At 43.5% G+C, this 15,035-nt stretch overlaps 1 protein-coding gene across 1 annotated transcript in view; it reads right to left on the minus strand.

Annotated features, from left to right (window-relative positions):
* COLEC12 (collectin subfamily member 12) overlaps positions 1-15,035 on the minus strand; it is a 201,891-nt gene that overhangs the window by 171,725 nt on the left and 15,131 nt on the right. Inside the window, exon 2 of the mRNA XM_040479265.1 lies at positions 10,857-10,907. Coding sequence (XP_040335199.1) covers positions 10,857-10,907 — 51 coding nt within the window. The remainder of the gene's footprint in view (positions 1-10,856; positions 10,908-15,035) is intronic.

Here is a 15,035-nt window from a genome sequence, read left to right on the forward strand (position 1 = left end):
ACCTTGTAAGTGCCAGGCGTTTTGAGAAGTACTTCACTTACATCAAAGAATCCTCATAATGCCCTGTGACGTAGGTGGTTTTGTTATCTCTCTTTCCATAAAGAGCAAATGAAGGCTTGGTGGTATAAATTCACAAGTTTAAGGTCACTTGGTCTCCCTGACCTCCTCATTCACAGGCTTCACTGTTTAGAGGAGGCATATTTTGGTCTACCAAAAGTGCAACAAATAGTGAAGGCTTCCAAACCAAATTATTTTATGCACACTTTCTGAACTGTGTTTTAAACGAATATAGCTGCTGTTAAAAAGCAGAGTGGATTCACATGGCAGCAGTTTAGAAACAGCTGTGGTCGCTGGTGTGTACACCATATGGAGACGGAAATTACCTTCCAACCTTCTTTCACGGGCTCATATCAAACAGATTCTTACACTTCATCCTGAATCTTTTCTGTGGAGCAAAGGAAAGAGACTCTGCATATGCCCTCTTCACTTGCACAGACGGGAAGGGGCGGGTACAAAGGAGAGTCCCAACCTTACCCGGAAACCACTGAAGTTTTGCCAATAGCGAACTGACAGCAACACTGGAGACAGAGAGACGGCTCACATTCCATCTGGCATGTGGTGCCCTCTATTGTGCCTTTTGAAATTCTGCTGGCGGGTGGGGAAACAATTTGTAGGGCTGGCTGATATTTTTCTTTTATGCAAATGTACCAGTGTTGGAAAACGGTCTGCTTTTCATTAAATCGGAAATTCCCAAAGGCAAAGCTTACATCTCCCTTCTTTACTGTGCATGATGCCCAACACATTATGGATAGTTAATAAATGTCACATCATTTTCATATTGCCTTGACTAAGAATGACATTTTCCCATGAGTCTTGCTTGCTTCAATTTCTCAGCAAATCTCAAAACCTGCATCTATTTCCTAAGAAAAAAGCACTGTGTAAGGCCCATCTTCCTTGCCTGAATCTCTTCCTCAAACTCCTATTAATGCTTCACTCGCCTTTTCTCTGGGCCAAGGGATATCTCCTCCCACAACCCCCAGCTGTTCCCCAACTCTGTTTCCATTCCCACTTGCAGAATTTATTCACAAATCTCTGACACCCTGGTTCATATCACTTCCATCACAAAATGGCAGCTCTCTCTAAACTCCCTATACTTTATGAGTCTTTGGGGGAACCCTTTGATGAGGATTCTCAAGTAGGCTATCACTAGTATGCAGATTTTTTAAAGCATTGTTTTTTTGTTTTCATAAGGATTATTATACCTCTTATTTTCTGAGAAATTGAAAAAAAATGAATTATAAATGCCAATGATAATTAATAGCCAGGAAAGGGACCTTGTTTTCTTTATCTTTGTACCGCAATTCACAGCACATGGTGGGTAGTCAGTGAGAGCTCATATGAATGATAAGTATTTCCATCTCTCCTCAATTATCTCGAAAGCAATTCAACAGTAAGATTTCTATGTAAAATGTGAGGTAGAGTAATCACTATATCTTCATATTCTTCATCAAAAGGCCCCAGTAAAGTACTGAATATGAGCTATCATGAGGACTTCCTCTTCCAAGTACAAAACGAAATAAAACCCAAAGGGGAAGAATATGCTTATCTCTCGCTTACACTGCTTTGAATGCCTGAGCTTGGATTGAAAACTCTATCATCTAAAATGTCAACAGTAATTTTACTTACGCATTTTCCTGCTTCACAGAACAAGAATGTAATAAAAAGTCTATCTCAAATATTAGAGAACAGAGGCATCTTTAGGCATTTAGAATAAGAATGTATTCTAAGTTTCTGCCAGAACTTTTGCAGACTGCTAGTTCCATTCTCCTGTTTTCCTGACAAGTCTACAGTTCTTCATCTTCTCAGTGTATGAAAAAAATTGATCTGTGTATGGAAATATTTACACCAATCAAAAAAAAAAAAACTATCATAGCATATGAAAAGAGAAGCTTGTTTCAATCAGGGCCAAATGTCAGTTTTCAAAAACTTATAAAAAGGCTAAAAAATGAAAAACATCGGAAGAAGCACGAAGTGTTTATAGTTATGACTCAGGAGACCAGTTTCACAATGTTTCCTGTGGCAAGAGTTGTGTTCACTAAGAATACAACATGAGAGTTGTATTCTTGAGAGTTCAACACCTTTGTAGCTCCGTTTATAACAAAATTATAAGGCACTGAAAAGTAAACTTGTAATTATTTTGTAAATAAACTGAATTTTTCAATGTGCTATACAAAACCTGACAATTTTGTAAGTGGAACAAAGCATAGGTAATAATGGATCAGATTATAAATAAATCACATTGTTATTTAATAATTAATAATTACTCAGTCTAAATTAACATTAAATTATAAATATGACAATACTATATATAATATTATGTTAAATACCATGGCTATTAAGTTCTACATAATAAGAGCGGTCAAAGTCCTTAATTCCTCACTATACATTCTACACCTAAATGATTAGCTCAAGCCAACCAGAGCCAGCCCTACTCCCTTTGTCCGTACTGATTTAGGAAAAGACTGAGGCTCAATGTTGGCCAATGACCTGTGACAGAGGGTCTACTGAAGGCTTTCTGGGATAGTTTCTGGGAAGAAACACAGATTCTTTCACCAACCTGGACCCGCTGCAGCAGCCACCGTGTGACCATTTCCATCACTTTTCATAACACACACTTGTATGCAGTTCTCTTTACATGCAAGATACTGTTCTAAGTATTTTAACTCATTCAGTTCTCACCTCCCTATAGGTAGATACTCGAATTACCCCCATTTTTTGATGAGGACAATGAGGCACTGAGAGGCTGACTTACCCAAGGCTGTCTCGCCACTAAGTGGCAAAGCCAGAAATTCAAGCCAGGGTACATCTCTCAGCCATGAGGATGCTATGTCACCTCTCCAAGAAAGCTGCTCTTAGCCCCCAGCATGTGTTTCTTCCCTTTAAAATATCCTCTTTGGGGGCGCCTGGGTGGCCCAGTCGGTTAAGCGTCCGACTTCAGCCAGGTCACGATCTCGCGGTCCAGGAGCTCGAGCCCCGCATCAGGCTCTGGGCTGATGGCTTGGAGCCTGGAGCCTGTTTCCGATTCTGTGTCTCCCTCTCTCTCTGCCCCTCCCCCGTTCATGCTCTGTCTCTCTCTATCCCAAAAATAAATAAACGTTGAAAAAAAAATTAAAAAAAAAATAAAATAAAATATCCTCTTTGCTAGTGGCCATTAGGTCTTTAATTATTTTTAAAAAGGCCTGCAAGACAATAGACTCCTTCGATATTCCCTGAACAAAGTATGACCCTGGTACAGGGAAGAGTACATAGGAGTGAGGGCAGTGAGGTTTTGATGGAGGGAGGACAGAAGGCGGAAAGGGTCAGAGGGCATGAGGCCTACCAGGCTTCACAAAGGGAGAGCCGAGGTAACGCAAACACGGGAGGCTGGTGCCTGGAAAATGGAGGGGAAGGGAGCAAGAGGGTTGAGAGTTGTCAGCAACTTACCGGCAGCCACATGTCAGTGCAGACCGACTATATACCTGGCCCCTCTTCTGTATTACTTGTAAGTGTTATAACTCACACATCCTGCAAGGAAGGTTTTCTTGTTATTCCCATTTCCCAGATGGGCAAAGTGGTACTTCAAGAGTGGGTGATTTGGTGGCAAGGGGCAAAGCCAGCATGTGAACCAGACTATAGGAATCTAAAGATGAGCTGGCATCCTGCAGAGCAGAGGCACCAGCAGGGACTGTGAGGGAGGAGAGGAGCCCTCCAGCTCACCACTTTGCTGAGGACTGTGTTTTCCCTCAAAACCAACGACTCTCAGACATCATTCCCTTCCCTGGGGGGCCTCCAAATGAACAGCTCAAGTCTTTCAAGGAAAATTTCAGAGTTCATCTGTTTTAAGTTACTTGGAGTTGCTACCAAAAGGAATCACTCTTTCCCACCCTACCCCTAACGACCAAGCACTGGAAACAACCTAATGCCTTCATGCTGTCTGAGCAGAAAAATGGCTGAGGAGATTTTTTTTTCCCCTTAGTTTTTCCAAAAATAAAAACAAACCACATTCAGCTTCAACCCAACTGTAGGACAAACAAATTATTCTCCCTCCCCACACTCTTACCAGGATTCGTAAGCAAATGCAAACCAGGAAAGGGCAGGGAGGAATTCTACTTAAAACGGTTGAAAACTTCAGGGCTCAAGTATTCAATCGATACATATTATGAATTATGAAACATGAGACCATGTATAAACAGCTGCTGATTTAATCCACATATACATGTGATCGTTTGTTTTCCCATCAAAATCTTGAGATGCAGGGCACGTGGGTGGCTCAGGTGACTGAGCATCCACCTCTTGATTTTGGCTCAGGTCATGATCTCACAGTGCATGGGATAGAGCCCCACCTCGGGTTCTACGCTGACAATGTGGGGCCTGCTTAGAATTCTCTCTCTCTCGGGGAGTCTGGGTGGCTCAGTTGGTTGAGTGATTGACTTCAGCTCAGGTCATGATCCTGTGGTTGGTGAGTTCAAGCCCCACATCGGGCTCTGTGCTGACAGCTCAGAGCCTGGAGCCTGCTTCAGATCTGTGTCTCCTTCTCTCTCTGTCCCTCCCCTGCTTGTGCTCTGTCTCTCAAAAATAAATAAGCATTAAAAAAATTAAAAAAAAAAAAAAGAATTCTCTCTTTTCTCCACCCCTCCTCCACATGCTCTCTCTCTCAAAAATAAATAAGCATTTTTTTTTTTTTTTTTAAATCTTGAGATGCTCTGAGAATGGATGTATCTGTGTGTTTCTTAGCCATGGATGGAGTGGAGAGATAGTGGGGACTGAAGTCAGGTTGAATACAAACGTTGGCCATGCCACTCAGCTCTAGGGGCTTCAGTCCTCCTCACCTGCAAACTGCAGGTAATTCCCACTTCAAAGGATTTCTGAGAGAATTAAATGAACTAATGAGTGGGAAATTGCCTAACGCATAATAGATAGCCGAGAAATGAGAAATGATGCTTAATGGTTTCTTTCACATGAAAATGGTTAAAATAAAATCATAATCACATGGGAACACCATGTGGAACAAATTTTTTACTGATGAGCTAGAAGGACTAGGCAGGGAGGACCTTGATAGGAGCAGAAGTGAAACCTGGACAAATACTGGTGCAAGAGATGGTGTGAATATCATCTCTAATGATAAAAGTTAGGAAACCTGCTTAGGTTATTTAAAAGAAAGTGGCAGCCACGGGACTCCCGTTCTTAGGTCTCAGGAACCCCGCCTGCCTGACTGGAAGCAGAGAGTAGGGTGAGATATTCTACGAATCTCCTTCAAGGTGACTCTGACTGAGAATCTCTTTTGTGTCTACTTCTCCACAAGCCATTTGACACCAAATTCTTAAAAAATCAGAAATATCAACTCCATTAGCATTCACAAAGCCACATAAATAAAACCCTCCCACAAAGTGATGCAAATGGCTTGAACATTTCCAAGAAATCAGATTCCTGTTTCCTGCCCTAACCTGGTCTCTGCCCAGGGTCAGTCCTTTGCAATTGATCCTATATCATTTCCATTCAGAGATGCTTGGAAAAGGTGCAGCTGAAAGGCCAGCCCCATGCTGAGCTTATTGAGTCATTCCTGACAGGAAATGATGGACATTCCTGGCATTCTTCTCAGGGACCCCGGTGAGCTCTGCCGGTGTCAGTCCTGCAGGCCGTGGTGAGAGGGATGTGGGGATCCCTGCTTTGTTGTTGGAGGTGGATGACTTCAAAGCAGTGCCTTCACCAAACCCAACCACGGAAGACAGGCTTCTAGCACAGTCGTGGGAGAGAAGAGACAGGCAGCCTGGTCCCCAAACCCAAATAACCAGAAGTTGAGGCATCAAGGGTTTATCTTGAGCAGCTTCCCAAACACAGTTCAGCGTCCTCTTGGTAAACTTTTTCAATCCTCTGCATTGAAAGCAGAAATGCACCATGTATCTCAGAAAGAACTCTTCTTTCTGGCTGTCTGACTAAGCAAATATATGTCACTATTTTTCAGGAGCCTGTATGGTCTTCCACACCTTTAGACATTCAGTTCCTCTAAAACTCTTGGCAAGAAACAGCTCAGTGATTTAACTGAAGTCACTGATTTGAATTTTATGTCTTTGGAGGATGGTGTAGGTAAGGGGTTGGGGTGGGGGGCATTCTGGAGCAGGACCGGGCTCTATTCTACATAGATTTCTCAGGCTGTTTCCACGTGCCTGAAGGTTAAATTGCTAAAATATTCTTGCTAAACTGAAATTATCATTCAAGAAAAGAAAGGAAAAAGAAAAAGCCCAGCATGTTTGAAACTTTAAATACAGGGGGGCCTGTGAAGTTGTAGGCGAACAAAACTATTCAAGGGCACACTTCCCGGAACATACTTAGGAAAAGGCATCTGATACCCTTTCTGGGACTGTATCCCTTAAATAGTTCTCTCAGAACTTCCTCACTTAGTTTTTACAAACGACTAGAATTCTACTCCACAGAGAATGCTTCTTTAACTTTCTGTTACTCTTTCACAGTTTGCAATTTTTCAGATCTTTTTCTCTTCATAGCTATTAATGCTCCTCATAGCTGAGCCCCGAGGAAGCAATTTTGTCACAGCTTTGTCAAATACAAACAACGAATGTTTCCAGCCACTCCCAGTTGGTCACTTGCAACCCTTAAATCTACCCATGATTTTCACGGACGGAACCACGTATCTCTTGCTCCTCTACCATTCCAGCTTTGGACATCCTATTATTATACCAGATCATATCCCAAAGATAACTCAAGAGAACCCAAAGCAACCAAGGAAACAAAGTTGGTCTAGGCTCCCTTCTGCCCCAGCACACAAAGGAGCAAAGCAGGCTCTAGAGGGAGGGCCCGCGACATCCAGTATGATGTTCACCATGAGATGCACACACCACCCACCAGGGTGCTGGGGCACAGGACTGCTGTCCCCAGATCTTCTCACCTTTCCTAGTTTTTAGCAGTAAAGGAAGAGATATGATAGAACAAGAATTCATGAGGTTGCTAGAAATCAGAAGGTTCCAGAGGTCTACTAAATCCTAGGCACTATGTTCAAGCCACAGGGCCAGAAGGTCCAAGAAGGAACCTAATATTAGAATTAGGGTCAACACTTATGGGATGCTCACAGTGTGCAAGGCACGGTGCTAACCCAGCATCATATCTAATTCCACAGCTTCATGCAGTTGGCCTATTATGATCCAAACTTCATAAGTGAGGAAACAGACTTCACAATTTTGGACACTAACGAACCCGAGGTCACAAAGCTGGTGAGTAAACTCACACACCTGGTTCCAGTGCCCATACACCTAACCACTGCCCCCACAACGTCTCAGGAAAGATGAAAAGCAGCCATCAAACAGCAAAGATGACACCTGGCCTGCTGTCCTCATGGATTTGTTGTGAAGGAAAAATATGTAAGTCCTTTAGAAAGATAAATGTGATACACAAATGTGAGCTGTAGAAATATGATCATTTCTACACATGTTCTGGAATTCACCCCTCTTCCCACACTTCTCCCCTTCTCCTATGGAATTCTGATACACTTAGCCCTTCATTCAATGAAGAAAAGACATTCTTCATTCCTTCTACTCCACATCATTTTCATGAAGAAAAATTTAAGAAAACAAAACCTGGGATGCATTCATGTTGATCATATGACTAATCGGAAGGTTTCAGGGGACATTCTTGGATCAATTTATCACAAGTTCCAAAATTTATAAATTTATATTTATCCCTTATAATATGAAGTAATTCTCCTTCCTTTTCTGCTAACTACAATAAAGAATACTAGTGCCATGTGATATTTTGAAGAAAACAGTAACTGAGAAATATGTAGAAAGATATCATTATAGTATAGATCATACTCTATCTCTAGAAAGTAAAAATTTAACATACAGGTGCCTCATGTTTCAGAGAGTGAACTCTGCCAAACTGTAACTATAGTTATATCCCAAATTAATTAGCTCTGCATACTGAGTCCAAGAAATGCTGACCCTGAGAACCTGATTAAAACTTGTATATGCTTACTTCATTAACCTTTCGAAGTTTCCCCTCATTGAAGCCTCTGTTAGAGAAGCAAATGCATGGCAAACCTATGAGATTTAACTCTGCCTCTTCCCCAGACACCTGTCCAGAACTTTGGGAAAGGGGCTAACAAGTGTGACATAAAAAGAGGCTAAAGTGGGGCGCCTGGGTGGCTCAGTTGGTTGAGCATCTGACTTCGGCTGAGGTCATCATCTCCTGATTCATGAGTTTGAGCCCCGCATCAGGCTCGCTACTCTCAGTGTAGAGCCTGCATCAGATCCTCTGTCCCCCCACTCTGCCAGCCCCTCCCCCACTCGTTCTCTCTCTCTCTCTCTCTCTCTCTCTCTCTCTCTCCCTCTTTCAAAAATAAATAAAACATTAAAAAAAAAGAGCAACTGAAGAAAAACAGAAGACCTACTTAAAACCAAAATGCAATAATGAATCCCCAAATAGACAAGGGCTGGTTGTCCTAATATCATGCCACGCTAGATTAACAGAAAAGATCACCCATTTTGCACTTTATTATAATTTTGTACTGAATTTAAAAAAGCAAAATATTATGTAAACTGCTACGATTTCATGTAGCAAATGTTTCTGAATAACTGTATACAAATAACTTTGGAAACAAGCCACCAAATAACAATTGTTAGAACAGTGAGTGGCCCCTTTGCCCTGTGAATAACAAATCCCTGGTTCATGTGTGGTCTAAATTCAAGTTGTGATTTGCATAAATCACAACAGACCCTATATGTTACCCCACTCAGACCACTTGCTAACACTCTTGCCACGCCTCTCTGCTCATGATCGCCAATATTGGTAAGTTTTTACCATGCCTCCTCTGAGTCATCAGTCTATGATTTCCACACATAATGTAACCACCACAAATTAAATATTTCAGCAACTTATCATTTTTGCGTGTTTTTCACCAAATCCCCATCCATCTAGCTAGTTACATAGCTAGTTACATAGTCATGAAACTTAAAAAAAATTTCTCTCAAGGTCACTCTTTTTAAAGGAAACATTTTCTCATGGCTCTTCTTTTTTTTTTAATTTTTTTTTTTTCAACGTTTATTTATTTTTGGGACAGAGACAGAGCATGAACGGGGGAGGGGCAGAGAGAGAGAGAGGGAGACACAGAATCAGAAACAGGCTCCAGGCTCTGAGCCATCAGCCATCAGCCCAGAGCCTGATGCGGGGCTCGAACTCCCGGACTGCGAGATCATGACCTGGTTGAAGTCGGACGCTTAACCGACTGTGCCACCCAGGCGCCCCATTCTCATGGCTCTTCTTATTTCTACTAACGTCCAAAGAAAGATCTGAAATCTACTGATTTCCAAAATAGGCAGGTCAACATTGATTTTGCCTTATTTTTACAAGTTTGATATTCCTCTTTATTTCTACCTTTTCATTTTTGTTTTGTTTTTCTTTCCTTTATAATTCCTGGGTTCATCTTTGCTCCTGCTACCACCTTCAGTGAACCCACCATGGCAGTGCAGAACAACACAGGGCACCAATCCCGAAACATGTAATGTGCAAAGAACAGCAGTGTGGAGGAGGGGAGAAAGTACTGAGCATCCCTGCCAGTGTACGAATGGAGTGGCCATCGGCTTGATGCCAGTGCATTCCCAACATAAAGCCCGACTTTTTCACAGAAAGAAATGTAGAAGTGTATATCCAGAAAGAAAAATGTAAAGCAATGAGGGAGCCAGAGCAGCTGGGGACTGTTAACTTTAATCAAAATCCAGCCAGGAGACTTTTTTTTTTTTTTTTTTTTAGTCAACAGGAAGTAGATTCATTCTCTTTCACATTCTCTCTCTCTGGACAGAAAAACCCCAGCTCCTCTGAACAGTCTTCAGAACTTTAAGTGTTCACTGCCAGTTCAAAACCAAATTGCAGAGCATGAGAAGCATGGTCAAAGAGAGACGAGCACTGTGTGCGGCAGTCTGGGAGGCAGAGGAGCGTGTTTTGGTTCCCTACGGCTGCTGTAATAGATTCCCACAAACGTGGTGGCTTAAAACAACACAAATCTCCTCTCTCACAGTTTGAGAGGCCAGAAGTGTGAAATCCACTCCAGTTGGCTGGAATCAAGATGTTGGCAGAGCCCTGCTCCCTCCAGAGGCTCTGACCAGAAAATCCATTTCCTTGCCTTTTTCAGCTCCTAGTGACCACCTGTATTCCTTGGCTCGTGGCCCCTTCCTCCACCTTCAGAGCACACCACCTTCTCCTGTCAGTCGTCAAATACCCCTCTCCCTTCTTCTCATAAGGACACTTTGATTGCATTTAGAGCCCACCTAGATAACCCGGGATAATCTCCCCATCTCAAGATCTTTAACTTAATCACATCTGCAAAGCAACTTTTGCCAGACAAGGTAACATTCAAGTTCCAGGGATCAGGATGTGGATACCCCTGGGGGCTGCTATCCAGCCACCACAGGGCACCTGTGTCTGGCTGGGTGCCTGGAGAAAGCCGCCTTCTCACTACACACTAGGTTATGAAAAAGGAGCCCTGAGGAAAAGAGGCAGAGATGTTTTCTCAATATCAACATAGAGAAATCACGTGTATTTTTCATCAAGTTTTGCCTATTAAGCCGACTGGTTTATATTCAGCGAACCCTGTGAGCATCCCATCACTTTCCGTGCCTGGGCACGGCTTCTGCTCCATTACCATTACCCTTGGTGTTAGGAGAAATCGTCCACCTGTTACAGGGAAACTCAAAACTTCCAGTCAAACCTGGGCCTCGGAACCACACACATCCATGTGTGTTAAAGGTCCAGCAATGGCGCTATCACTGTATCTCGTATCAAGCACAGAGAAGAAGAGCTTGGTCAGCACTCACCAAACCGCTTGTAACCGAAGGACTGCACCTCCTCCTCCTCTGCAAAGTCGTCTGCAGGAAAAGCAAAGGCACAGTGTTAACCCTGGCAAGGCCCAGATGCACAGGGCCAACCTGGAATGCAGCTGCTGGGACCCCACCAGCTCCACCCTCCCCCACCTGCTCCACCCTCCCCCACCTGCTCCACCCTCCCCCACCTCTCCATCCTCCCCCACCTCTCCACCCTCCCTCACCAGCTCCACCTTCCCCCACCTCTCCACCCTCCCCCACCAGCTCCACCCTCCCCCACCTCTCCACCCTCCCTCACCAGCTCCACCCTCCCCCACCTCTCCAACCTCCCCCACCAGCTCCACCCTCCCCCATCTCCTCCACCCTCCCCCACCTGCTCCACCCTCCCCTTTGCCCACAACACGTGTCCTTCTGCTCCCAGAAAACATGCCACACTTTCTAAGAAAAGCTATGGGGTTCCTGCACTGGCTGTTCCCTCTGGCTGGAACGCTCTTTCTTCTGCTCTTGATGAGACTCCTACTAATCCAGGTCTCAGCTGAAGAGTGACACCTTTGAGATGCCTTTCCAGACCACAACCCAGACACTCCCTGTCACACCACCCTACTTTAATATTACTCTCTGATATCCTCCTCATTTATGTGTGTGTGTGTGTCATCTTGCATCCTGTGAGCAGAAACTTTTTCTGTTTTGTTTCACGAACAATCACCTATGCCTAGAATGGTGCATGCCACAAAGCAGGGGCTAAATGAATTTTGTTGAATGATGACTGAATAACCAGCTGTCCAAAGGGTTATGTTATCGTCACGTAACTGAGTCTGAAGCCCTTCCTCTCAGATGCCAGGCTCTAGGGCCCTGTGTTTCACTAAATGTGACATCTCAGGAGCCCAGCATGGCTCCTGCAGTGACAAACAAACCCTTCCCACTCCCTTTCCATTGGATAACCAGGACCAACAGATGGTTTTCCAGTAAATACATTTCAAAAGACAGACTTGCTGTGGGAATTCCTAAATGTAGGGCCCCTCTGGAACAAAAGAGATAGGTCAGCCAAGCTTTCTACCAAAAGATCTAAATCCAGACCCCCAAGACAGATGTGATGTGATTCCTTATCACACTGACAAAGAACCTACTTTACAGTTCTGCCAGGTGTGGGTCTAGTTTCTTGTGCACTTAAAGGATACTTCTGACAACAAGTAAAGTGTCAAGATGAGGCCGTTCCAGGGAGCCCTAACCAATTATTCTTGAGCTGGTCACCATTATTGCACCAGCATTCAGTAATCTCCATTATGCAGTTCAGTTCAAAAGCATTTATTTGGCACTTACTGTGGACCAGAGATTGCCAGGCAGTGGGGCTTCAGAAATGAGTGAACATAGTCCCTTCCCTGAAGAAGCTGACAAGTTTTCAAGAAAGAGAGTCAAGGAGGGGGAAAACAAAGCCTCTGAGATCATTTTTTTCAGGCCCCAAATGGAATGCAGGACCTGGATGTATCTGAACCTTGAACTGTTATAGAAAAACCCAAGAGGCATGGTATCTGTAATACAATGTGGTGGCCTCAGAGCACTAGTTTGTTGTGAAGTGCTATGAAAACACCAGTGAGAGAGCAATTACTTCCAGCAGAGAATGGAGAAGTGTGTATCTGTATTTTACCATTGTTTCCTTATTCAGAGAACAGGGAAGAAATCTTGCTTGGAATGCAGAAGGCCAGGTCTTCATAATTAAAGCAGTCTTCTTATGTCAAAGATTGAAGCTTTAGGGGTGCCTGCGTGGCTCAGTTGGTTAAGCATCCAACTTTGGCTCAGGTCAAGATCTCATGGTTCACGGGTTCGAGCATTGGGCTCTGTGCTGACAGCTTGGAGCCTGGAGCCTGCTTTGGATTCTATGCCTCCCTCTCTCTCTGCCCCTCCCCCGCTCACAATCTCTCTCCTTCTCTCTCTCAAAAATAAACATTAAAATTTGTTTTAAAAAAAGATTAAATCTTTAGTTCTTTCTACATGGAAGAACATGCTTACAACCAAGAGAACAGTACCTTTCTCAGTCACTCGGTGACTGGTTAGTTTCACAAATACCTATTAAGCTCCTCTGGGCCAGCTTTACTAAGTAATCCTATCATATTAATGGCTGAAAGGCTTGGTCTAGTCTCAGTTAAAGAGAAATCCTTATCTACTGCTTCTGCAGATAAATAAATCCATTCATTCATTTACTTACTTATTTATTCACTCAATAAACATATGCTTATAGCCTAATGGGGTTGATGAGGCATGAAGACAGGTAATGGTGTCACCTAGATGTCAGCTTCCCCTGCCAGTTCCAGCCCCTCCTCCACCAGGCCACGTCTGAGGAGTCTACTCACAGACTCCTCAGACATTGTGAAGCAAGGAGGCATCACTGAGGATCACACAGTGGAAACAAAAGAGCGGTTTATGCTGTACCTCTCATAGCAAACAGCTTACAATTTCCCGTTAGACATTTCTGTTCTCCTCCCAAAGCTTCTTTTCAGCAAGCCTACCATTAGTTTGTTTGTTTGTTTTCTTTTTCCTCTCTGATCTTTTTCCCATGCAGCATTTAGTCTGACTAACTCTTGTCTCCTTCCTGAAATTTCCCTGGGAACTTCAAATGTCTCATATTTTTGTTACTAAAACAGTTCAGCTCTGTCTCCAAATTAACATACTCAAACCTATTAGGGGTTCGAGAAAGGCGTTCCAGGTGACTCCTAATAGGGCTCAAGGAGGATCTCCTGCTTCTTGTCTTAAGCCTCATTCCAAAAAGATCAGGACTTCTTACAGTGGCTACTAAAAGAATACAAACAACTATCTCGTCCAACTCTACAACTAGACAGAAAATCATGAGACCTAAGGGGTACACATCAAGTGCCATAGATCACATCTCATGTGGATGATCAGGGAAGGTTTCATAGAGAGGCATCTTAAATGAGTCTTCTCAACATTTTTTCTTTGGAGGAAAAAAGAGAATTTTGGAAACACTGTATAGTATGTTCCTTTCTTGGCGATTCACAAGGGTTTTTGAACCCTTATGAAAGAGGAAAAAGAACTTAACTTTGTTTTACTCGTGTTTTCAACAGTTGATCTTAGAATCCTCTTCTCGTATCCTTAAAAGCCAGGTGAAGTCAGTCAGGTAACACTTATCTGTTGTTCATTTGCATAGTTGGCTGGCCCCCAGAGCCCTCTGCCATGTTTCCCCAGCTGTGCAGCCAACAAACAGTCCATTCAAGCTAGTGGTAGAGCCAGGCATTTAGGGGATGGAAAAAGAGAAAAAGGCCAGGGCTGATGGCTCTGTGGCTGCGTGGGCAACCCACATCAGGCTACACGAGCCCCAGGAGAGAGGACAAGGTCAAGTGTTCTTAATGCCTAAATGCTTTATTTTTTAAGTTTATTTATTTTGAGAGAAAGAAGAGAGAGAGCATGAGCTGGGGAGGGGCAGAGTGGGGGGGGGAGGAGGGGCGGAGAGAGAGAGAGAGAGAGAGAGAGAGAGAGAGAGAATCCCAAGCAGGCTCCATGCTGTCAGCACAGAGCCTGACAGGAGCTCTATCCCACGAACCTTGAGACCATGACCTGAGCCAAAATCAAGAGTCAGATGCTTAATCCACTGAGCCATCCAGGCACCCCTCTTTTTTTTTTTTTTTTTTATTTATTTTGAGAGACAGAAAGAGAAAGCAATGCCTGAAGATTTTAGAGGGGAAAAGACTACAATTCAGCCCACAGTGGCAGACAGACAGGTTTGAGGAAGATAAATAAGCCTGACATGATGTGCAACGTTGCATTCTATTCTCAAAACTTTTCCTCACGCTCTGTAGACCCAAGGGAAGTGCACTGTAGACTATCTTTACAGTACCAAGGGCCCCCAAAAGTGGTGTTCTTAAATAAGGATATTCTCCCTAGAGAATATGCAGTCACCTCAGCAACTTGCCACTTTCCAGAATCTGTCTCTGACACCACCTAAGCCACACATCTGTTGCACCCCTATGCAAGCAAGGATTTGGCTAAGATGAAAGGCCTCTAAGTTCTGGCGTGGCCCTAACCTGATCCCTGCTTGTAACAGCAGTTTGTCTGCAGAGAGGACATAACCTTAACATAACAAAATAACAAAACAAGTTTAAAACAATGTGAGACTTATATCTATAGGCACATGCTTTTAGGCTTCCACGGCTGTATTTCCGC

The sequence above is a fragment of the Herpailurus yagouaroundi genome, unplaced genomic scaffold (genome assembly GCF_014898765.1).
Source record: "Herpailurus yagouaroundi ecotype Mexico unplaced genomic scaffold, PumYag 142, whole genome shotgun sequence".
Taxonomy (NCBI): domain Eukaryota; kingdom Metazoa; phylum Chordata; class Mammalia; order Carnivora; family Felidae; genus Herpailurus; species Herpailurus yagouaroundi.